At 61.5% G+C, this 22,140-nt stretch overlaps 3 protein-coding genes across 12 annotated transcripts in view; 1 reads left to right on the top strand and 2 right to left on the bottom strand.

The window, feature by feature from the left end:
- The first annotated feature begins 44 nt into the window (after positions 1 to 44).
- On the top strand, positions 45 to 4,735 carry TRAPPC2L (trafficking protein particle complex subunit 2L). 2 transcript variants are annotated; one of them, XM_059045964.2, is made up of 5 exons: positions 45 to 141; positions 1,893 to 2,065; positions 3,208 to 3,295; positions 3,433 to 3,512; positions 4,528 to 4,735. In XM_059045964.2, exons 1-5 carry the CDS (start codon positions 109 to 111, stop codon positions 4,571 to 4,573), a joined length of 420 nt encoding a protein of 139 aa, XP_058901947.1. In that variant the 5' UTR covers positions 45 to 108; the 3' UTR covers positions 4,574 to 4,735. The 2 variants fall into 2 exon arrangements, with proteins under 2 accessions (XP_058901947.1, XP_066876238.1); XM_067020137.1 differs by having other exon boundaries at positions 82 to 141; positions 1,835 to 2,065.
- A 3,812-nt stretch (positions 4,736 to 8,547) lies between these two features.
- Positions 8,548 to 12,291, bottom strand: PABPN1L (PABPN1 like, cytoplasmic). The gene is made up of 6 exons (XM_067018319.1): positions 11,435 to 12,291; positions 10,877 to 11,015; positions 10,508 to 10,560; positions 9,898 to 10,004; positions 9,714 to 9,801; positions 8,548 to 9,192 (listed from the first exon to the last, which is right to left on the bottom strand). Exons 1-6 carry the CDS (start codon positions 11,681 to 11,683, stop codon positions 8,881 to 8,883), a joined length of 948 nt encoding a protein of 315 aa, XP_066874420.1. The 5' UTR covers positions 11,684 to 12,291; the 3' UTR covers positions 8,548 to 8,880.
- Positions 12,292 to 14,113: 1,822 nt separating this feature from the next.
- CBFA2T3 (CBFA2/RUNX1 partner transcriptional co-repressor 3) overlaps positions 14,114 to 22,140 on the bottom strand; it is a 59,818-nt gene continuing 51,791 nt past the window's right edge. For all 9 annotated transcript variants that reach the window (XM_067018260.1, XM_067018267.1, XM_067018263.1 and 6 more), the window contains 3 exons: positions 21,857 to 21,925; positions 21,371 to 21,561; positions 14,114 to 20,143 (listed from right to left, as the gene is read on the bottom strand). In XM_067018260.1, the coding sequence (XP_066874361.1) occupies positions 19,844 to 20,143; positions 21,371 to 21,561; positions 21,857 to 21,925 (560 nt within the window). In that variant the 3' untranslated portion in view covers positions 14,114 to 19,843. The remainder of the gene's footprint in view (positions 20,144 to 21,370; positions 21,562 to 21,856; positions 21,926 to 22,140) is intronic.

The raw sequence follows: 22,140 nt of genomic DNA on the forward strand, positions 1-22,140 counted from the left end.
AGGAGAGGCGGGGTCAGGGCCAGCCGAATGACAGGCGGGTGAGGCGGGGCCTGGCCGGCCGCGTGACCGTCGTCGCCGTCACGTGATGCGGCCTGTCGGGCTCCCAAGATGGCGGTGTGCGTAGCGGTGATCGCCAAGGAGGTGCGTACTCCGGCGGGCAGGCCCGCTCCAGCGTCAGCCTAGCTCTCCGGTTCCCCTCCTTCCCTGCTTCAAGGGCTTCGGAGGGTGGGCCCGGGGGCTTTGCCGAGCGTAGGTGGCTAGGGGCGGGCCCGGGGGAGGCGCCGCCCAGACCGGCACCTGCCGCTGCCGAAGCGTCACGGGCTGGGTCTTCCTCTTCCGTCCCGGCCCCCGCTCCGCCCAGCCGTCCGTCCGCGGGCTTTGTGGTTTCCTGCTCCCGAGTCTAGCCGTCCACTTCTGTCCGCCCTGCTCGGCCGCGCCCTCCCAACGGCCAGGCCGTCGACCCCCGGACGAGTGACTGTTTCCTCTCCGCTCAGCAGCCATAAGTCAGACCGTTGCACACCTCTGCTTAGAAACCTCAACAGTGGCTTCTCATTGCCTTAGGATCACGTCTGAATAATCCCCTCCCCGTACCACAGACGCCCTCCACTCCAGCTGACGGACTTAGCTGCAGCTCCCCCGGCCGGTTCTGCTCTCTCACCTCTGGGCCGCTGCACCTGGAACCCCTTCCGCCCTCTCCCCCACTCCTGTCCCCTCCACTGGCCACCGAAGATTTCACTTTCTCTAGACAGCTCTTTCTGAATCCTGAGACTGAACTGCGTGGCCATCCACGCACTCCTGCTGCACGGAGCCGTGGTGTCCGCCCCGGCCTTCTGAAAGACTAGGCTTCTGAGGCGGTTTTCCCGTGAAGCTCTTGTTATGCTGGCTTCCGTCTTAGCACTTGCTGCGTTATTTGTTGGTGGGTTTGTGGGCTGTCTCCTTCACCTGTCATCTCCATCAGGGTAGGGACAGCGCTGTGTACACTATATCTGTGCAGTGCCAGGCCTGTGGGAGCCTGGGAAGACGCTGTTAACTGCGGGGTTCGGTTGCTCAGAAATGGCTCTGCAGAGATGGAGGTCTGAGAGGAGCCTTGACGGGTTTAGAGGGAGCCTGCCAGTGCCTCTGAGACTGCAGGAGCTGGAGTGTTGGGAAACAGCCAGTATGATGGGGCCGGGAGGGGGGCACGTGCTAGGATGGGGCCCTGCTCAGAAGGTGAGTGACAGGCTGCGCTCAGACCCACTTCTCAGAGCCGTCTTCTCTTTTCTGCCCATCCGACCCATGCCCCTTTGCAGACAGTATGAAAACCTCCTCAGATTAGATTGGGCGCCCTGAAGGCAATGCCCACGGCAATTTAAAGGATTTTTTAAAATTTATTTGTTTATTTACTTTCGGCTGCGTTGGGTCTTCATCCTTGGGTCTTTGTTGCTGCGCGCGGGCTTTCTCTAGTTGCAGGGAGCGGGAGCTACTCTTTGTTGCGGTGCACGGGCTTCTCATTGCGGTGGCTTCTCTTGTTGCGGAGCGAGCACAGGCTCTAGGTGCACGGGCTTCAGTAGTTGTGGTGCGCGGGCTCAGTAGTTGTGGCTCGTGGGCTCTAGAGCGCACGCTCAGTAGTTGTGGTGCACGGCCTTAGTTGCTCCGTGGCATGTGGGATCTTCCCAGACCAGGGCTCGAATCCGTGTCCCCTGCACTGGCAGGTGGATTCTTAACCAATGCGCCACCAGGGAAGTCCCAGTTTGGGGGATTAAGCAGTGGGTTTGGGGGAATGAGAGCGTATTCCATGACTAATTGGCACTTGGCCGATCTGCCCTCCTGAGCTCCCTGTGGCCTTGTTTTCCAGGCCAGCGCACGTGGAGTGGTTCCTTGTCACTTCAGCCGCCGTCATCCTTTTCTTGCAGAATTACCCTCTTTACATCCGCAGTGTCCCCACGGAGAACGAGCTCAAGTTTCACTACATGGTGCACACGTCCCTGGACGTAGTGGACGAGAAGATCTCAGCAATGGGGAAGGCCCTGGTGGACCAGAGGGAGCTCTACCTGGGCCTGCTGTACCCTACAGAGGACTACAAGGTGTATCCTCGCACCTGGCAGTGGCTTCGAGTCTGGGGATTCCCTGCAGTTGCAGGGTGCGCTGTAGCGTTAGGTCCCCTTGAAAGGCATCTCGTAACATCACTTGAAAAGGAAAAAAGATGCGGGCTTTTGGCCAGTGGGGAATTAGAGCAGCTTGAGGACAATTAGGACCTCACACCCTTTTTTCTTTAATTAGGAGGATAATGTGGGAACAGCCAGGCTTGAATTGCCTTGTGACAGTCCCCACCTGTCCCTTGGGTTTGTGGAGGAACTGGGGACTCTCTGGCTTCATACCATCTCAGTGGGGCCACCATCTCCTGAGCAAGGGGTCATTGTTCACACATCTTTTTTTTTTTTTTTTTTTTTTTTTTTTTAGTATTTATTCATTTAGGCTGCACAGGGTCTTACTTGCGGCATGTGGGATATTCCTTGGAGCATGCAGGGTCTTTAGTTGCGGCATGTGGACTCTTAGTTGCAGCATGTAGGATCTAGTTCCCGGAGCAGGGATCAAACCCAGGCCCCCTGCACTGGGAGCATGGGGTCTTAGCCACTGGACCGCCAGGCAGGTCCCCACTAATCTCTTTGCCAGGCCCAGCACCACCAGTCACTGTAAGATCTTGACCAGTCCTTGGGACAAATGGCCTGAACCCCGTGGAGTTCAAAGACATTCCCACAAGCAGTAACGAGCTCGCCCAGTGTCACTGCCCGGAGCCACTGTTCCGCAAGATAGAGTGGCCTTTAGAGGTGTGGGTACCTTAGGCAGGATTCGCCTCATTTGTGCAACCTCTGGTCTTGCAGTTAACCCTTCCCAGCTTGGAACTGATGCAGAGAGAAGGCGAGGTGCCCCAGGGTTTGGGCAGGTTGCCCCGGGGCTTGAATCATGACAGGGCTTAGCTCCCTGCCGTTTGTTCCTCCAGTAAACACCGGAAGCTGTCTAAGGACGTGTCCAGTCACACCTGGTGCAGTCCCGGGTCCTCCTTGCACTGTGGGAGCGGCCCAGCCTGGGGCCCTTGTTGTGATGCGCTTAGCAGCCGGAGGACGTGCACAGATGGCCTTCCTCTCGCAGGCTCTGCACGGCGATGCCGTGTTTGGGGCTGTCACACAGTCCCCGTGTTAAGAGCGTGTTCCCTAACCGGCTGTGCAGATACGGCTACGTGACCAACTCCAAGGTGAAGTTTGTCATGGTGGTGGATTCCTCCAACACGGCGCTCAGAGACAACGAGATTCGCAGTGTGAGTGTGCGGGCCGGTGGGCGCGCCTGGCTGCTCGGTTTTCCGTCTTTGTCCACAAATGCTGAGAAGCCCGAGCGTGGCAGCAGCTGTGTGTACTTGCACATGTGAATCAAACACGCTGTCGGTTCTCGTTTCAGATGTTCCGGAAGCTGCACAACTCCTACACAGACGTGATGTGCAACCCCTTCTATAACCCGGGGGACCGCATTCAGTCCAGGTGGGCATGGCGCCTTCTCGGGCAGCCCCCACCTTGCTGAGAGGCAGCGATTCTGAGAGGCAGGGAGGGAAGGTCTTTTTGTGTGTGTGCGGTACGCGGGCCTCTCACCATTGCGGCCTCTCCCGTTGCGGAGCACAGGCTCCGGATGCGCAGGCTCAGCGGCCACGGCTCACGGGCCCAGCCGCTCCGCGGCATGTGGGATCTTCGCGGACCGGGGCACGAGCCTGTGTCCCCTGCATCGGCCGGCGGACTCCCAACCGCTGCGCCACCAGGGAAGCCCAGGGAAGGTCTTTTTAAGCGACGGGCAGTGTGCCTCTAAGGCAGCCATTCTGAAGAGGCAGAGCCCTGTTTTTCCAAACAAACTCTTCCTTGGATCTCCAGATCAACAGAAGGGGAGTTGGGGAGCGGGGGTTCAGAGCTTGCACGTCTGGTCTCCAGGTCCGCCCGCAGGTCCTGGGGCACCTCCCCAGGCATATGGACAGGAGCCCCCCGAGAGAAAACATCCTCCGGTTGCTGCCCGATTTTGTCTTTGACGTTGAACTAAGACGATTAGGAAATTAGGTGGCAGCTGTCTTCCAAGTAGCCTTCAGGTAAACAGACCTAACATCTGGATGTCACAGTGATGCTTCCCCAAGAAGCATTCACGAGCACGTGCTGCAAACCTGCTCTGGGAATTTCCTGCATCTCAGACACAGTTCCCAAGGGGTTCCTTGTAGCTGGCAGGTGACCCCAGCCAGGGAAGATGACCCCTTCCTATGGCGCCTTCCCTCCGTGGTGACAGTGTGGCTTGGGTCATCCTGGGTCCCACCCCGGCCTGGAGACCCAGCAAGGGCAGCACTGTAGGAAACCGCAGAGGAATGAGGTGGGAGACGCAGATTCTCACCGCCTGAGGTGGCGGCATGCACGTCCTGGCCTCAGCCAGTTCTACTCACGTGGACCTCAGAGACTGACATCTCTGCCAGCCAGGGATGGAGGGCCTGGGTCTGCTTCTCTGATTGTCTGTTTCTCTTTGCAGGGCCTTTGATGGCATGGTGACGTCCATGATGATACAGGTCTGTTGAGGAGAGCTCTGCAGCCCGTGGCTGGAAGGAATCGTTCTGTGCATAACTGTGTTGTTCAGATGTATCTTTATTTCCACTTGTCTCCTCTCGGGTGTCATGGACGTGCCACTGGGGGCAGGGCCTCTTGCACGGCGCCTGTTGACTAAAGGTCTTGTGAGATCAGATTTGGCTTTTTCCTTCTGTGTCAGCAGAAGGTTTAACTAAAGACAGTTTAGGGACTTACCTGGCGGTCCAGTAGTTAAGACTCTGCACTTCCACTGTAGGGGCCGCAGGTTCAATCCCCGGTCAGGGAACTAAGATCCCGCATGCTGCACGGCACGGCCAAAAAAAAACAAGGAAAGAGTTTCTGTGGACTTTTGAGGGATAGAGCAGATCAGGGACCAGACGGAGCAGGAGCTGTTGTCCCCACTAGACACGAAGGGGCAGGGGAGGCGGGGGGCAGGAGCTCTCAGGGCTTGGAGCCCAGAAGAGGCTGCGAAGGAAGGGGCGGAGGACCCGTGGGCCGGCCGCCCCTCCAGTGGCTCAGCAGGTGGGCTGATCTGGAGGGGTCGGCCTTCTGTGCCCAGAGCCGGATTAGCGGGGCACATGGGACGGCCTGCACGCTTTCCCCCGGGGGGAGGTGTGATCAAGAAAGCCACCTCCTTCCTCCTCCTGGTCTTGCCCGGCCCTGGAAGGCCCCTCCCGAGACCACGTAACTACGGTGTCTTCATCAGCTGCTGCTGGGCATCGAATGAGCCAACTCCAAGAGTCCGCTTCTGCCTGTTAGTGCCCCGAGGTTCCTGATGGCCCGAGGGCCAGGTGGGTGCTGGGAGATGAGCCCCCTTCCCTGCTGACCCCCAGGTCCCTGGGCAGGCTATGGAAGGGGCGCTTACACTTGAGGCGGGGCTGATGTCATCAGATTTCTGCCTTCCCCAGAAGCCTGCTCAGTCAAGGTTGATCACAGTTCTAACTGACCATGATTGGGGCCACAGCCCCTTCTGGGATCAGGTGACCCAGGGTCTAGTGCACTTTGTCATTTGGTGACGGCATCTCTGAAGTGAAAGAGGCCCTCCTGGGCCTGAGCCACCTACACAGTTTGCTCTGTGTGGTGTCAGCGTGGCCGGCTTCCTTGATCAGGCACCCCAAGACACCACGAGCCCCTCCCGCCCCTTCAGTCACTCTGGAGAGGGTCTCTGACCAGGAGGAAGGTAGGAGGTGGCTCAGACCCACTAGGAACAGGGAGGCCCAGGGCTGGAATTGGGATGCACTCTGCTCTGCTTGTCTTTGGGTTTCCTTCCCTTCCTACGAGCACAGGATTACAGAAGTAAACAAGCAAACAAACAACAGCTCAGAGTGTGTGCTCAAGATACACGTCCCGGGCTCCCGCCCACCCTGCCTCGCCTGCCACAGGTGGAATTGCAAGACCTAGAAGAGGGCTGAGAAGTGCGACCGGCAGGTGTTGGTCTGATGCAGGCCACCCTCACACGGGCTTTCTCCCCACAATCCATCCTCAACTTTCTGGTTGAGCTTAGTAATCTCTCCTGCCTGAGTAATGGCTGAGGCAGGGACTACAGGTTGCCAAGGCAACATCGAGTCTCGCTTGCTTGCTTACTAACAGAACCCTAGTGTTATTGGGGCAGTTGGCTAGGCAAAATGTACTTCCTGCCCTCACAAGGGTAGGTAGTTATGGCATGTAAGTGGATGGTGTTGGGAGGCACTTGCAGGAAGGATACTTAAAAGGGGGATTCAGCTGGCAGTACCTTCATCTTTACCCTTCCTCCTTCCTGGAACTTAGATGTGATGGCTGGAGCCCAGGCAGTTATCTTGAGAGCATGCAGACAAGATTCATCCCCTAAGGATGGGGAGCAGAAAGCTAGAAGGAGGCTGGGTCTTTGCTGACATATCAGCCCTGGACTACTTATGTTCAGCATTTTTCTTAAATGGGAAAATGAAACCCCTATCTTGTTGAAGCTACTGCTATTTGGGTTTTTCTGTAGATGGAGCCAGAGCAACCCATAATGGCTTTACATTTGAGGTTTTTCACATGCATTGTTAGGTAGCATTCCCATTTTAAGTCTTGAGAAAATCAAGAGTCAGACATAATCTGCTAGCCTTTGCTTTGCCAACAGAAGTGTCAGATGGCAGTTTCATCTTAACGTTTTGCCTCTCTGTACCGTGAGGCTAGCCTCATTGAGGGCCAGCTGCCTGCCCATCCCCTGCCACCCCAGGCGCATCCTCCCCACAGGGCTGAGCCCCGTCAGATGCAGCCCCTACTCAGCCCTTGGCTGTCGCTCCAGGTGCTGCTGCTGAAATTCTGTCCTCCCCATCAGCATTCCTTCTCCTCCCTTCTTCCCCAGGCCAGACAGGCAAGAGGGTCCTGCGTGTGAGAAAGTGTGGGTCAGAGCCCTGGCCGCCCACCTGGGCTGCTTGGGCCTGAAATCCACAGGAAAGGAGGGACTCAAGGGCCCGCTCTCCTCGCAGTGGCCACACAGAAGGGATTAAGAAGATACTTCTGAAAAGGGACCAGTTCCTTGGGGTAGAAGCCTGTCTGCAGGTCCTTACACAAAAGCAAAACGCACAGTGAATGCATCAAGACCGATGCACATCTTGCCAAGGAGGGGACTGGCACAAGGTACACAGCAGCAGGAGCTGGTGCTTCGTAATGTTCAGCTCCAGGTACTAATCTGGGAGGCCTCCCTCTCCTGCAGCCCCCACGTGCACGTGACCCAGGCCTGGCTCCGCCCTGAGCCACCCAGAAGCCTTGGCGAGGTCCCTGCCACTCAGCACCCCCTACCCACATTCTCCAGGGGCGGGTGGTGGCGCATGTGTGTGCGCGTGCGTGTGTGCACATGAAAACAGAAATCGATTCTCTCACATTTCTGGAGGCCAGAGTCAGAAATCCAGGTGTCGGCAGGGCTGGTTCGCTTCTGCAGGCTCTGAGGGAGGGTCTTTTCAGCCTCTCAGCTTCTGATGGCTGCCAGCGACTGTTGGGGTTCCTTGGCTTATGGACGCATCACTGCAACCTCTGCCTCTGTCTCCACGTCATCTTCTCCGTGTGCCGGGGTGTCTTGTAGACAGTGTGTGTCACTGGGTTTAGGGCCACCCAGGTGATCCAGGGAGATCTGATCTCCGGCTCGTTAGCTTAATCACATGTGCAAAAACCCCTTTTCCAAATAAGATCACATCCACAGGTACTGGAGATTAGGATGTGGACATATTTGGGGGGGGGGATGGTCATTCATCCCACTAAAAGGGCCAGTGCTGACCCCAGATCACAAGGGGAGCGTGAACCTGGCCAGATGGACACGTGGACGGAGAGCACAGGCGCGCCCTCCCGAGAAAACACTTCACTGGCGCTGGAGAGGGGACACTAGGGACTGGGGACCGTCTACCTGCGGACAGCTTAAGGACCTGATAATCAAAAAAGTACAAGGCGAAGAGGGTTGCTTTAGAAAACCCCAGGCTGAGACTTCTTAGTGGTTATTTAAGGCCAGGGCCGGGTGTGTCTGCAGCTGGGCCCCAGAGCTTCCTTTCCCCGCTCAGAATGCAGTTCAGAGGTTAGAGAGCACAGAGCACGCTGCACCCTCAGGGAGGGCGAGAGCGGGGCGTCTGCCGCAGAGAGGAGCGCAGGCGGGGTGCCCGCCATGGAAGCCCCTCTGCATCCGTGTGTGACGAGGCCCAGGCTTGCGCCAGGTGCCCCGGACGCACCCTCCTGCAGGGCCTCACCGGTGAGGACCCACAAGGCGACGTCCGTGTCACTCGTCATGGGGGAGTGTGTGCCCCGGAGGCCACCAGACCCAGGGTGAGGCGCGGGGGCTGGCGGTGACGCCGTAAACCCCAAAGCAGCCGCCTGGCCGCCACGAGCGAAGTGGGTAGAGCTGGGTCTGGGGTCCACAGCCGCACCCCGTCCCGTGCCTTCTCGGCACCGTGTGCACCGAGGAAACAGCGTCCAGCTGAGGCGAATAAAGCGGGCCGGGCTGTCGCCATGTGCTTTTAAAAAATATTCAAGTTTAATAATTTATACTTTACCAGTAAGACACACATTTCTACTTTTCTATAAAAGGCGTTAGCGGAACAGTCCTGAGTATGCCGACCCGAAGCTGACCCAACGCTGCCTGGGCCTCACCTGCCCGCAGCTTTGCCCGGTGCCCTCCAAAGCCCCGACTAGCCCCTGCTTCGTGACCGGTGGCTTCGGCCGTGGGGCCGTCCTCCCGCCGAGGGAAGGGGGACGGATAGCTATTCTGCGCGGAGTAAATTGGTCCCACGAGGAGCACGGCTGTCTACTCCTGACCCAGCCGCAGCCCCACTCTCAAAATCGGGCCCTCCCTTCAATACGGTGAATACCACGGCGAGAATCTTCCGCGCCCCCGGCCCGGAGAGAAGCCAGGGGGCGAGCTGCCTCCAGGACTCCGCCCACCGGACCTAGCCAGGCCCAACAGAGCCCCTCCCACCGGGCGCCGCTCCAATAGGATCCCGCCCTCCCAGGGCCCGGCCCACCGGTTCCGCCCCCGTGGTCTGAAACGGGCCCCGCCCTGGAAGTTGCTGTGGGGGAAGGGTCCCCCCCTGGCGCCTGGGTGTCCCCGAAGGCCCCCGCGGTCCGTGGAGCTGATCCCTGGTAAGTTGGTTCTTTTGGGCAGCACCTGGAACCAAAGACCGAGTCTGCCCGAGACCTCTGTTCTCACACCCTCCTCCCCAGCCCAGGGCCAAGACCAGGGCTAAAGCTGCCTCCAGGAAGCCTTCCTGGGTTTCCCTGCTGAAGGCTCACAGACAGGTGAACACAGGCCCCAGCACCCACTAGGCCCTGGCGGCCGCAGGGCATGCGGCTGCCTGAGGCATCAGATCTTAACCTGTTCCCAGCCCCTGTCAAGCCAACATCTCCCCTTGCAAGGGGGGTCAGGAAGGAAGCCTCCCCAGGGCTACACCCAGGCCAAACCCACTGGGGTCTGAGGTACCCCCACACTACCCGGCGGATGTGCCCAAACACCAGACACTGGGGAAGGGTCAGGCTGGGGCAGCTGCGTGTCATCGGGCGGGTGCCTCAGCCTCATCCGTGCCTGCTTTTCCTGTCTCCTCGGGGATTAATGGGTTAACGTAGAGAAGCTCAGAGCAGAGCCCTGCCCCCCCCACCCCGCCCCCGCAGTGACTGGTGGGGGACACACACCTTGATGACCCGGCCTCGGAAGACGCTCTTGTCCAGCTCCACAGCGGCCTGGGCCGAGCTCTCGGTGGCAAACTCTATGTATGCATAGCTGGGGCAGGGCAGGGGCAGGTGAGGGCCACGCTCACCCACGCAGAGCCGTCCCTGCCCCCCAGGCACCCGGCCCCTCTCCGAAGCCCCAACTGACCCCTTGGGGTGTCCGGAGAACTTGTCGCACAGGATGGTGACCCGCTGGACCTCCCCGCAGTGGTTGAAATAGGCCTCCAGCTCCTGGGCTGTGCCCCCGTAGTCTACCTGACAGGCACGGACCCTGGTGGGGGGCCTTCTGCAGGGGCCTCACCCCCCAGGGTCTCCTGCAGCACGTTTTCTTGGTAGAGAGGGGTTGACCAGGCCCCAGGGTGAGGGTGGTAGCCTAGACCTCTATGCGCCCCCCTGCCGGGGGAGTGGACTGGATACCCAGATGAACGCTCCCCAAGTTTACTGGCCCGTGCAAAGGGCGCGTGGCTTCTTCCAGTGGAACCCGTTGCCAATAATCTGCCCACTGGGAGATTTCACGTGGAAATCCCGAATCCCAGCCCACAGTGGGAAATCGGGTCTGACCACAGAGGGTCCACGCTCCCTCATGGGGACAGCCAGCCCCCTCATCAGAGCCCCCCGCCTGCTTCTCCCTTCCAGGCCCATGTGGCTTTTGAGTTCGCTACCCATACTGTCCCTTCCTTTAATCCTCACAGCCAGGAGGCGGCTGCAGACCCGGTGCTGCTGGGCCGACCCCATCTCGTCCCCCTCCCCCCACTCACATTGCCCACGTAGACGGATCTGTGATCGGCCTCCACCGCCTCCGTGGGGCTGTCTGTGGAGAGAGGGGCTTCAGGACCACGGGGCTTGCCCTGGGCAGGGGGCTCCCGGCAGCTGCTAAGGGCAGGCACCTCACGTTGGCGGCTCAGTCCTCGCTCCTCGGGGAAGAGGGGCACCTGGGTTCTTGGGGAAGAGCACCCCTTGGGGCCTGTCTAGAAGGACCCACTACCAGGCCGGACCTCGTGGAAACCCTGGCCTCTCCCCGGGAGCCCACACTTTTCCTGCAGCAGCTCATCCCCATTTACCCTCGCGCCCGAGGACTTGGGGGCCACGGCCCAGGGAAGGGGTCGGCCCAGCCCGCTGGTTCCTACCTGTCTCGGGGCTCAGCAGCTGCCCGGCCAGCAGGGGCCTGGCGTCTTCCTCTTCCCCCGCTGGGCCCTGCTCTCCGGGCGGCTTCGGTCGCTGGGCCTGCTCCATGGCCCACAGCTTCACTTTGATGGCTTCCAGCTCCTGCCAGCGCGCGGCCCAGGCTGAGCCCGGAGGCGGGACAGCCCCCAGGCTCCGCTGGAGGGAGGGCAGAGGGGAAGGGGGCCTGACCCTGCCTGTTCTCAGGGTCATGCTGCGGGCTCCCCCGGGTGGGGGAAAGGGAAGGCCACACGGACTCAGGCCTGGAGAGAAGGCCCTGTAATCCACCCCCAACACACAAAGTCCCCTTCAGGCCGGAGAGACCACCCTGCCCTTTCCAGCCTGTGCACAGGTGGGCTCCCCTACACCCTCTTCCAGGCATGGGGACAGTGGCCCTCTTGGCCCTCTCACCCCTGGGGTCAGAGCTGCAGCCGTCCGGCCCCCTGCCCCCATGCACGGGGTTCCTTCCCCAGGTTCCCGAGATCCCGGCTCGGCCTCCACCAGGTGCTGCGCGCCGCTGTTACCTGGTCAGGTAACGGGCACTCGGCCAGGTCGCCCCTCTCCAGGAGAGACAGCAGGAAGCCTGCATCTTCCTCGGGCCCTTCCGCTTCCCCTGTCTCCTTTTCCTCCCTGTCCCCAGCCCCCGGGCCCAGAGGAGTCTTCTCAGCCCGGCTCCAGGCCCCCCAGCCCTGGGCCTCAGGGTCTGAGGAAGCCCTCCTGAGCCAGGCCTCAGTGGGGGGCGGGAAGAGAGCTCGGCTGAGGAAGGGCCACATGGCGGATGGGGCAGGAGGGGGCCGGCAGAGCCTCCGCGCTCGCCTCCACGCTCGCCTCCACGCTGCCGGCACCTGCCTGCACGCTCCCAGCTTTAAGCCCTCCCCCAGGCCAGGTGTTCCCACTAGAGGCTTCAGAGGCCTCCAGGCTGGGGCCGAGCCTCCACCCTGGCTTCTGGGCCCTGAGGGGTCAGAGGCTGGACCCCCGCCCCAGGGCCCTTCTTCCTCACTGGCCGGCCCCTCCGGGACACTCCAGGTGGAGAGGTTGCAGCTGCGGCGCAGCCGGGAGGGCCTCCTGGCGACAGCTTGGCCTCACCCGCCACGATGAAGGAGCCAGGAAGCTAAGGGGTCGCAGGTCCCCCCACCTCGCTGCGTCGCGCCTCCAGTGGCTGGCCACGGTTAGGATGATGCGGGCGTGAGCAAGTTATACGAATGCACAGAGCAGGGAGGGGGCACAGGGGGTCAGAGCAGGTTTCTTGGGGGTGGCATTTGAGCCGGCCTTCAAGGATTGGGCCAGGCAGAGCCGAGGCGAGGGAGGCCTGGGCGAAGGGAACAGCTTGAACAAAGGTCTGGGGGTGGGGGTAGGGGGGTGCCACGAGGTCAGCGGCGTCTCGGGCGAGGCCGGGGCAGGGTCCTGGGCCAGAAGGAGAGACGTCCCTCCTCCTGACCCCTCCTGGATTCCCTGGGGTCCCTCCCCTCCCCACCCCAATTCTGGGCCAGCTTTTAGGGGGGAACCACTTAAGGAAGCCGGATCCCTGCCCGGGCCGCAGGGCACAATGGTGAATTCTGTGCAGATCAGGCCTGGATACTGGGGGCCTGAAGGCAGTTTGTCAAGTCCCGCCCTGTTCCTCTCTCCCCCCGAGGGCAGCTGCAGGCCTGTGTCCCTGGGTGCCCTGGTATCCTCCGTCCGTCCTCCCTAGCAGCTGCTCTGGCCTCTTCTCGCCCTGGCGTCGTCTTGGGGGAGCTCCTGCCATGCCTTTTCCATCTTCCTGACGTTTATGGGGGGCCCCTCTGCATGCATTTGCCCACCCAGCCCACATCCCACCCTCCAGACTGTTGCTGGTAGGGTCTCTTCCCTGGGAATGTGGAGTTGGGGGAGGAGAGAGTTGCAGCCTGTGAATGAACCCTGGGGGCCGTGGATGGGGGGACAAGGCGTGCACCCTGGAAGGAAGTGGGGGACGCCGTGGCTGCCTTTCTCCTCCCGGCTCTGTTCTCACCTCCGTGGAGGCTGAACCCCCCCGGGCCCTGCAGGGAAAGGAGCCGGCCTGAGTTGGCTGTGAGCCTGCAGGCCTGGCCTCCCAGCTCCCCTCCTTGCCTGCAACACCCCCTTTTCCCCCTCGGCTGCACAAGGCTTCATGCACTTGCGTGTGCGAGGCTCCAGGGGGCACTATTCTCACCGTGCTGCTGCTTCCAGGAAGCCTTCCTGATTGCTCCAGCTCCCTCTTGTGGCCATGGTGCTGGGCCTCGCCCTCTGTCTGACCTGTGTAAGTTACACGTCCCCAGGTCCCCCCCCGGCCGGCCAGAGTGCCTCAAGGGCAGCACTGAGGACAGGGCCCCAGCCCAAGGCTGGCTAGATGAGGACAGAAGTGCTGCTGCCGCAGGTCTTTCTCCCACGGTCCGGGGCAGTCAGGCCCCCTCTCCTGTGGGCCGAGACCCCATGGAGGGCCCCTGGCCCAGGCCCTTCCCTCTACCTCCAGGTGGGAGGCAGGACACCAGGGCAGCTGTGTCCAAGCCAAGGGCCGGCTGGACTCGGGCCCGGCCAGCCTCCCTCTGAGCTCAGACCTCTGCAATGGAAAATCGCCGTCATCCGCTGTGTGCCGGGACTGCTGACACACCAGGCCCGGCTGGGGCTCTGGCCAGCTGCCTGGCGTGCGGACAGGCTTGCCCCCACGCTAGCCTTTCCAGTGACGCCTTTCAAAATACACCATGTTCCAGGATGGGCCCGAGTATTAATAACACCCCTTTCCTCCCAGGGGCCGCCCGTGAGCCCAGAGCCCTAGCCCTGCACACCCGCTGGGGGCGGGACCTGCCCCGTGAGCCGCGACACCGCGTCTGGGACACCCTGGCTCCTCAGGACCAAGGTGTCCACCCTCAGGGTCTTGTGGGAGGCACCCACACAGCCACAGGCACGGGGCTCGGGCCCTTGAAGCCACGAGTGTGTCACCTGGGGTCCGGCGTCGTCCCAAACACCTTGAGGACACGTCCTCTGACAGTTCACCCCACTTGGCTGGAACTCAGGAGGCAGAGGTCATCCGCCACGTCCCGTCACGCCCCGCCCCTGCACCACACGTTCGTCCACCCCCGTGGCGTGGTGCATCCCCTCTCGTCCCTCTTGCCTGGCGCCGAGAAAGCCCCCCAACACAAATCTGGTGAATCAATGTGTGAAACGGGCTTAGGCGGAGTCGCTGGGGACCCAAGGAGAGGCGGAGCCCGTGATGGTGAACGGCGGCTTTATTCCACGACACAGAACCCACGCGGCTGCGAACAGAGAGATGGGGGGACATGGGAGGGCGGCCACCAGGACCCTGCCCGGCACCGAGGAATATGACCCAGCACTCTCGGTCCAACCCCTTTGGGGGAATTAAAAAATAAAGTCACATAAAAAGAAGAGGAAGTGCACAGTCAATCCATTGCCCATGAGGCTGCGTGTCAACGGGCCCCAATACCTGCTGCCCGGGCGCCTCGGCGCGCGGAGGCTGGCCTGGCTAGGCCCCCTTGTCCTTCATTCTAACGTTTAAAGCCAGGCTCCCCTTGAGTCCCGACGTCGAGTTACTGCTCTAAGGGGTCTCTGGGGAGGCACTCCAGGGTCCGGCTGAATCGAAGCAAAAGCAACAGGAAGCAGGCAGATTCCAGAGTTTTCTGGAACGCCGGGGACTGTGCGGGTTGCTGCCCAGACAGCCGGCTCCCCGGGCCTTGCCCGTGCACGGTGTCCAGGCTCCTTGCATCCTCCTCTTCCTCCTCTCCTGCCAGCAGGAGGTGACCCCGCGGGGGGCGCTGGAAGAGCCCCGTAGGTCACGGGAGCCCGCAGGCAGGTGTGGAGCTGAGGGGCCCGGGGGAGAGCCGCGTCTGGGAGAGCGAGCTGCGCCTCTAGGGCCACAGGGACACCCACCCCACCAACCTGGGCAGGGGCTCTTTCTCCGGCGCTGGGACCCCTGGATGGAAGACGCGCACAGGGCCGAGGCAGAGCCAGGCGTGAGCACGTGGGAGCAGGGGCTCCAGGAGCACTGGTGTCTTAGGGAGGCCACCTTCTCCAGGCAGTGACCCCTGGCGACAAGGAGGGGAGTGGGTGGCGCCGGCCCGCAATGTCTGGGAATGTGCGCTCCGCGGCTGGTGGTCCGGGGCACAGGGCCCCTGAGCAGCCGTGCAGGCCACCTCCAGCGCCCCTCCTGGCCCACGGCCACCACACTTGCTAGGCGGGCCCAGACTGGCCAGAGCTGTTGCTAGGACATTGGTCCAAGCTGCCCACGTCTGCAGCAGAACCTTATCTGTCCCCGGAGCAGGCCTGGACCAATGGGAGGGGTGCTCGGAGGGCGTGGCCGAGGCCACGGGGGACCCAAAGCCCCCCCCACGGCTTTGGGTCACTGAGGGAGCTGGTGACGCTACACTGGCTTCTGGTTGGGGATGGATGGAGGCATGGCTGTGTGGGTTAGATGGGAGACACATGTGCTGTGCAGACGGGTGGGTGGTGAAAGGATGAACGGGGGACCAAGTGACAGCTGGGATAGAGTGATGGATGGATGGACGGAAGGCTGGACGGACGGGTGGGTGGATGGGTGGACGGATGGAAGGATGGATGGATGGAAAGATGGATGGATGGAAGGGTGGACGGACGGATGGATGGATGGGTGGATGGATGGATGGATGGGTGGATGGGTGGATGGATGGACGGATGGGTGGATGGATGGATGGGTGGGTGGATGGATGGATGGATGGATGGATGGGTGGATGGATGGATGGACGGATGGATGGGTGGATGGATGGACGGATGGATGGGTGGGAGGGTGGATGGACGGATGGATGGGTGGATGGATGGACGGATGGATGGATGGATGGGTGGACGGATGGATGGGTGGGTGGCTAAATGGCCAGAGAGATGACAGGCTTGGTCAGAAGGGCAAACTGATAAAAGAAAAGAATCAGTAAGTAATTGCAGGTAGGCTGAAGGGATGGGCAGGGTCCTGGCCAGACAGACAGGCCGCAGTGAGCTGGGACAGGCGAGGTGGCTGGTGCCAGGGACTGGACTTTGGTGTCATGTTGAGGATGTATTTGGAAAAACTGGCAAACAGGAGGAAGTTCGGGCCTGTCCTGATCCCTCTCCAAGGAGTCACTGGGATGAAGCCAGAAGCCACGCCCCCTCCCACCTGTGTCCTCCACCACTGAACCTCTCGGGCACTCATGAGCAACCCCACAGGGCAGCCCCTTCCCGGGAGGCCGGCTCCTCTTGTACTACGGCCCTTCCCCTCCCGGCCCCAAGGCTTTCTCCAGCTCTCCTCTCTTCCCCGGTAGCACCCAAGGCTTCCCTTTGGCCCTGGGGATGGGAACCCTCGTGATTCGGACGGGGTCTGGGGTGTGCCGGCCTGTCCGCACGGGGAGTGGTAGGCACTGGTCTTTGCCAGCAGAACACCCCCCAGATACCAACACCTGGGGACAATGACACGTCCTAAGAGAAAGGCCAGAGAGAGGAGGGGGTGGGAAAGGTCGAAGGGTCACACGTCAGGGGGCTTTCTGCCAGGGGTGGCGGTGAGGGGGCCCAGGCGCCAGCATCTGCTGTTCCGGCTGGTGCCTCCTCCCTGACCTGGCCCAGGGCCTGAGCTCCGGCCGCCACCCGCCTCACTCCGCCCTCCTGCCGGCACTTTGGCCTCAGAACAGGGTCATGCTGCGTTGCTGCGATTCGGTTTGACTTGGGGGGCAGGGAGGGCCTGCGAGCAGCTGCATCTCACAGAGCTCTGGGCTCACCAGCGTGTCCAGTCTCGGCCCCTGGGGAGGAGACCCTCACGTGCACACCGACTGCCCATAAGCTCAGGAGGTAACAGGGCCGCCGGCCTCTGAGCTGGACCCCCTTCTGTCCAGACGCCCTCTTTGCATAAGAAAGGCAGGGGGAACACAGACCACCAGCAACTCCAGCTCCGGCTGCTCCCCCCCACTCCCCGACCAGAGCTACTCCCTGGGAGTTTGCCTTCTCTGTGAGCTCTTTGGCCACACAGGGCCTGGGCACGGCGAAGAACAGACACGCCGGCTCCCGAAGCACGGAAGGGGCCCTGGACGGAAGGGGCCGCCTGCCCCGTGTGACCCAGCCCACACCCGGCATCCACTGACACGGCGCCCCGGGGACCCCCCCCTCCCGCCCCTCTGGGCCTCAGCCTCCTCGCTGCCAGCCGCCCAGCCCACCCGGCTGCCACCCTCTGACCCTGCGGGCGCCCTCTGCTGGCAGGGGCTGAGTCTGTCGGCCTCTGGCCCGGCCCCTCGGCAGCCCTGGCCAGAGGCAGGTCTTGGTATATGAGATACATGTATGGGGGCCACACAGGGAAGACGGCCTTTCCTAGCTGGCTTGAGGCAACCTCTTGCCAACAGCTGGGGTGGGAGGGGCCGTCCCCACCCCGGACCCTCAGCCTGTGGTCCGGCCCTGGAGGCTGGTCTGGCCCGATGCCACCAGCTGGCCAGCCCTGGCGCGCCCGCCTGTCCTCACAGGGGACCCTGCGAGGGGAAGAGGAACAGAGGCCGGCAAAGCACGCCCGCGGGGCTGCAGGTGACGGACTCCTCCCAGCCAGGACTCACCCCGCAGTCCTGACATCAGGGCCTCAGACCTCAGCACCCACACCCCAACGCGCCCAGGGCGCCACCCTCCACCAGCACAGCCTCGTGGGAGTGGAGTCCGAGGGGAGAGGCGGGGCTACGTCACAGCACGTGCACACCGCCCTTCTGACAGGTTCAAGTCTTGCCAGAGAGAAAGCAGACTGGAAACGTGACGGGTGGGCGGGCGCCCGCTGCCTCACGAGAGCCGAATCCCACCTGGCTCCCGGTCTTCTGAAACCCACAGAAGCGAGCCTCTGAGAGGCGGGCGGCCCTGCAGCCCCAGGCAGCCCGGGAGCTTTCTGGAGGGTGGGATAGATCTAGCTCGATGGTCAGTTAGGGCTCCTGCCAGGTGGGGTTCGGATGGCACCCGGTCTGTGTACCGATGGACTCCTTCCTGGCAATACTCACAGGGTGAATTCTTACAACTCTGAAAAGTAACAGCGGTCAGCAAACCCATTGCTCCCCGCAGGGCGGCAGTTCAGCTTTCTTTGAAAACCTAGTTCCTGAACTTTACCTACTTCCACGGTTTCTCTTAATTTCTTTTTTTATTTGGCAAACATCTCTTCTTTATTATCATCATCATGAATATCATCATTTGGACCTCTGCAAGGACTATATACATTCACATTATCGCAGACGATTGACTTCTTGCCTCTCGGTGGGGCCCCTGGGCACCCGGTTTCAGTAGCTGGTCACTATTGCACTCCAGTCCAGGGAACTCCTTACAGCCATGCAAGAAAACACAGATCGGAGACCGTGTTTCCTGTTTGTTCTCCCATTGGGTACAGATCGCAATTTCCTTATTCCTTTATTTCCTCCTTGAGATCGCCGGGGGAGCTGAGTCGGGTGGGGGGACAGGGCTAGGCTTGGCGGGGGGGATTTCGGAGAGAACATCCCCTGAGGAACAGCTGGACAAAAATGCAGGGTTATATACAGCCGATCAAGTCTCCAGAAGGTGCGGGGAGGGCGGATTGCTTTTCTTTGTCGTTTTTTCCCCTTTTCTGCAAAAGTGTGAAGCTGCAGGAGACACGGGCTGGGATGGAAAGACGAGGAGGGCGGGAGGCTTCTCGGAGCGGGCAGCAGAGGTAGAGGAGGACACGAGAAGCAGCAGTTGAAGACGCAGTTGCTGTCTCCTCGTGCTTTGAAAAGCAGTCAAGAATCAACCCAAAAGATTGTCACGGTTTTGTCTCAGAATTATGTTCTCTCTGGGAAGGACATGTGAGCACTTCCTTTTCACAAATGGAAAGAATGAAATGTGATGGAAATTCACAGATGGAGTGAGGACAGACGAGGTACCCTCCCTGCACGGGTGCAGACGCACGCTAGGCGTGCCCCGGGTGCACACGCAGACGGGCACACACGCGCGGGTGCCGAGGGCCGAGCTGCCCACCCCACCCGGCCCCGGCGGAGGTGCTGCTGTCGAGTCGAAAAGAAAGAGGTCGCTTCTTGTTGGACAAAACACTTCCAACCCCGACATCCCACCCCCCGCCCCGAACAGAATCAAAGCAAAAGACCGACATCTGAACAAGCCCAGGCGTAGAGTAAAACAGTGAAATAAATACTTTGGCAGTGACAAAAAAATTTTGGATTTTGACTTCTTGTGTTTGCTTTTTGGATTTCCTTTGGAGCAGAGGTGTGTCCGGCGTCCTTGGCTGGCTAGCTGGCAAGGTAGTTTACAGGTATGCTTCCTTTACCTTCTTTAAAAAAATGTTTTTGGACTTCTACTTAAAGCCAAACAGTTTGACATTAAAGGAAAAAAAAATCCTGAAACCAAAAATTACTTCTTGAGTCTGAACTGGACATCTTTCTAACCGTCCTCACTGCACCGGCCACACACCCCGGGGGTGGTTTCAGTGACACAGCGGCTCAGACCTCCGGCCATAAAAGAGGAGTTTTCTTTTTCCTTTTTGAATCAGGAAGGGGGGGAAACACCCCACAGTTTTCTTTGTCCACTTCTGAGTAGCTCTTTTACCAAACAGCCCCCCAAAATTCTTCAATGAAAATATAAGCCACCAAACCATTAGATTTTTTCATTGAAGAGAAAGTGTGTGAAAGTCATAAAGAGAGAAAAATGAGAGAGAGAAAGAAAGAAAGAGGGAGAGGCGGGTGTGGACGAGCTGGTCACCTCTGGCCAGCGTCCGTCCGGCTGCCTAAAGCTCGTCGGGTGGTTTCTGAGGATGCACGAAGAGGTTGAGGCGTGATCGTCAGGTCGCTGAGGAAGTTGCATTGATGCAGTCTTGTCGGTTCTGTGTTTTCTTTTGGAGAGAAGCAGTAGCAGCAGTGACGCCCAAGGTCGGCTCCCAGGTCTGGGCGCGCGTCTAGCGGGCCGGGTGGGGCCGGGCGGGTCGACGGGCACCGGGTCCGGGCGGGTCAGCGGGGCGCGGCATCCAGCGGGCCGGGCGGGCTGTGGGAGCCGGGGCGGGAGGGCTCCGTGGAGCCCGCCTCGCTGGGGCTGGCGGCGGCTGGGGGCAGGCAGGGGCCTAGGCCTGGGGCGGCGTCGGACTGTCCGGGCACTGGCTCACCCGCTGTGGCCGAGGGGCCCTGCAGGCTCTGGCCGCACACGTGGTGGTGCTTCTCCCAGTCCTTGTGCTGGCAGAACGAGCCGCAGTAGCGGGCCGCGTTGCAGCCGCTGCACGTCTCGCTGGCCTTGCGCCCGCAGTTCCAGCAGCTCTGGATGTGAGGGGGCACGGTCAGAGGTGGCCCGGGCCGGCCCCCCAGACCCCCAGAGTACCCACCCTGGCTGCAGACCAGGGAAGCACACACTCCGAACACACCTGCTCAGACCCAGCCACGGCACCGCCGAGCAAGAAGAGAAAAGCCCCAGCTTGCGATGGCCCCGTGCGGCCGCGGCCCCTCAGCTGGGCCACTTCGGGGGGATGGGCTCCCACAACTCCAGCCCGCCCCAGACAGGCTCATGGGGGGCCACAGCCCCCTCCCTCTCTTCCAGGAAGCCCTCCTGGCCTTGCCAGGGCTCCGATACCAGAATGTGGCAGCCCTGGCAGGGGACAGAGGTGGGCTGCGCAGCCACAGCTGCCGAGGTCCCGTCTTTCCCCCACCGCCGGGCCTCTGATCCTTTTTTCTGTAACAAGCGACGACCCCAGCTGCCCACAGGAGCAGAAGGTGGGCAGGGATTCCAGCGAAAGGCCGGAGGCAGCAGCCCAGGCTGTGGGAGGGGGAAGCCAAACCGCCCTGGGAGAAAGGCGCAAGCGCCCGTTTAGCCCCCAACGCCCCCTGCTGGCCATGCTCTGCAGGCACGCCCCCTGCCCCACCCTTGCTGTTCCCCACACTCCTGCCGGCTCTCTCCCTCAGGGACCGCTCGGAGGAACGGAGCGGGCTTCCCTGACACCCACCGTCCTCCCTACGCACGTCCACGGCCTGAAGCACCACAGGCTGTCCTCTGTGTCCCTGCTCCCCTTTGCCCCCTCGGGGCCAGCTCAGCACAGACGAATCCAGGGGGCTTTGGGAAGCGCCCTCCCCGAGGACAGTCCCAGGACCCCTGGAGAGAGCCTCTCCCTCCTCCTGACCTCCCTGCCATCCAAGCCCTTCTCAGACAAGGAGAGAACGCAGTGAACGCGCAAGTACCGGCACGGTGCCTCTCAAGCCCCACTGCCTGCCTCTGCTCTCACAGCTTCAAGGGGGCCTCGGTGTCTGCCAGCCTGGGTTCAAATAACGCCCCCCCCCCAAGGAGTGACCTGGGGTGAGCCATCTACCCTCTGGAGCCCTCAGTCTCCACATCTGTACAATGGGGACACCCACAGGACCTGCCTCACCAGGCCGTGTTGGGTCAAGGGGCCCCGGGGCTGCCCCAGGTCACGTGGCTGGGAAGCACGTGACCGGGAGGCGGTAGAGTGGGGTTCCGGCCCTGGACTCTGTGTGTGTGGGGGCGGACGGCCCTACCTCGCTGGAGTCCTCCTGCTGGTTGACCACGGTGAGGGCGTCCTCAGAGGCCTGCCGCCGCGCCTCGGCCAGGGCCCGCTCCATCTTGGCTCGCTCCACGCTGATGAGCTCGTGGGCCTTGCGCTCAGCGTCAGACACGGCTTTCTGCAGCTCTGACATCGCCTGTCGCTTCACCTCGTTCACTGCTTCCTCTGCAAAAGACGCCCCTGCCTGGTCGGCACCTGGACCTGCCCAGACGGGTCTCCCCTGCCCACAGCCCCGGGGGCGCGAATGGTCACGGGTGTGTGGGGGGGAACCTGCAAAGCCCGCCCTCTACTGTAGTGTACAGGACCATCCCCTGGAGGGCTGGAGAGAGGGGATTGGCCCCACGCCCACATTCTGAGTCAGCAGGCCTGGGAATGCCCGCAGGGACCCCCACGCAGACGCAGACGCAGACGCAGACGGGGAGGGTGAGAAGGTCTGGGGCCCCGGGCCAGCCCCACTCACCAGCCTTTCTCCAGATCTCCTCGGGCATGTAGCTGGACAGGGTCCGAGGCACGGACTCCCGGGGGACATCTGAAACACAGGAAGGCCAGCATCACACAGGACGGGACCCACCCGACTGGGCCATGGGGGCAGGGTGTGAGTGTGATCTTGGGGGCCCCCAAGGTACCCATGGTGGAAACCCTGTTATCAGTTGCTGGGAGGGGAGCAGGGTGCTGTCAGGAAGGGAGACCCTCGGGAGCTGATGGGCTTTGGATTCGGCTGGGAGCTGGGCCGAGCCTGGCCCC

This window comes from Kogia breviceps, chromosome 18, assembly GCF_026419965.1.
Source record: "Kogia breviceps isolate mKogBre1 chromosome 18, mKogBre1 haplotype 1, whole genome shotgun sequence".
Classification (NCBI taxonomy): domain Eukaryota; kingdom Metazoa; phylum Chordata; class Mammalia; order Artiodactyla; family Physeteridae; genus Kogia; species Kogia breviceps.

Excerpts from the sequence above, each read along its gene's own strand:
- TRAPPC2L (XM_059045964.2), top strand. The coding sequence starts at position 109 with ATGGCGGTGTGCGTAGCGGTGATCGCCAAGGAG. Across the intron at positions 3,296-3,432 it reads GAGACAACGAGATTCGCAGT|ATGTTCCGGAAGCTGCACAA; the intron begins GTGAGTGTGCGG and ends TTCTCGTTTCAG. Across the intron at positions 3,513-4,527 it reads GGGGACCGCATTCAGTCCAG|GGCCTTTGATGGCATGGTGA; the intron begins GTGGGCATGGCG and ends TTCTCTTTGCAG.
- PABPN1L (XM_067018319.1), bottom strand. The coding sequence starts at position 11,683 with ATGTGGCCCTTCCTCAGCCGAGCTCTCTTCCCGCCCCCCACTGAGGCC. Across the intron at positions 10,561-10,876 it reads GCTGCTGAGCCCCGAGACAG|ACAGCCCCACGGAGGCGGTG; the intron begins GTAGGAACCAGC and ends CTCTCTCCACAG. Across the intron at positions 9,802-9,897 it reads TTCTCCGGACACCCCAAGGG|CTATGCATACATAGAGTTTG; the intron begins GTCAGTTGGGGC and ends GCCCTGCCCCAG.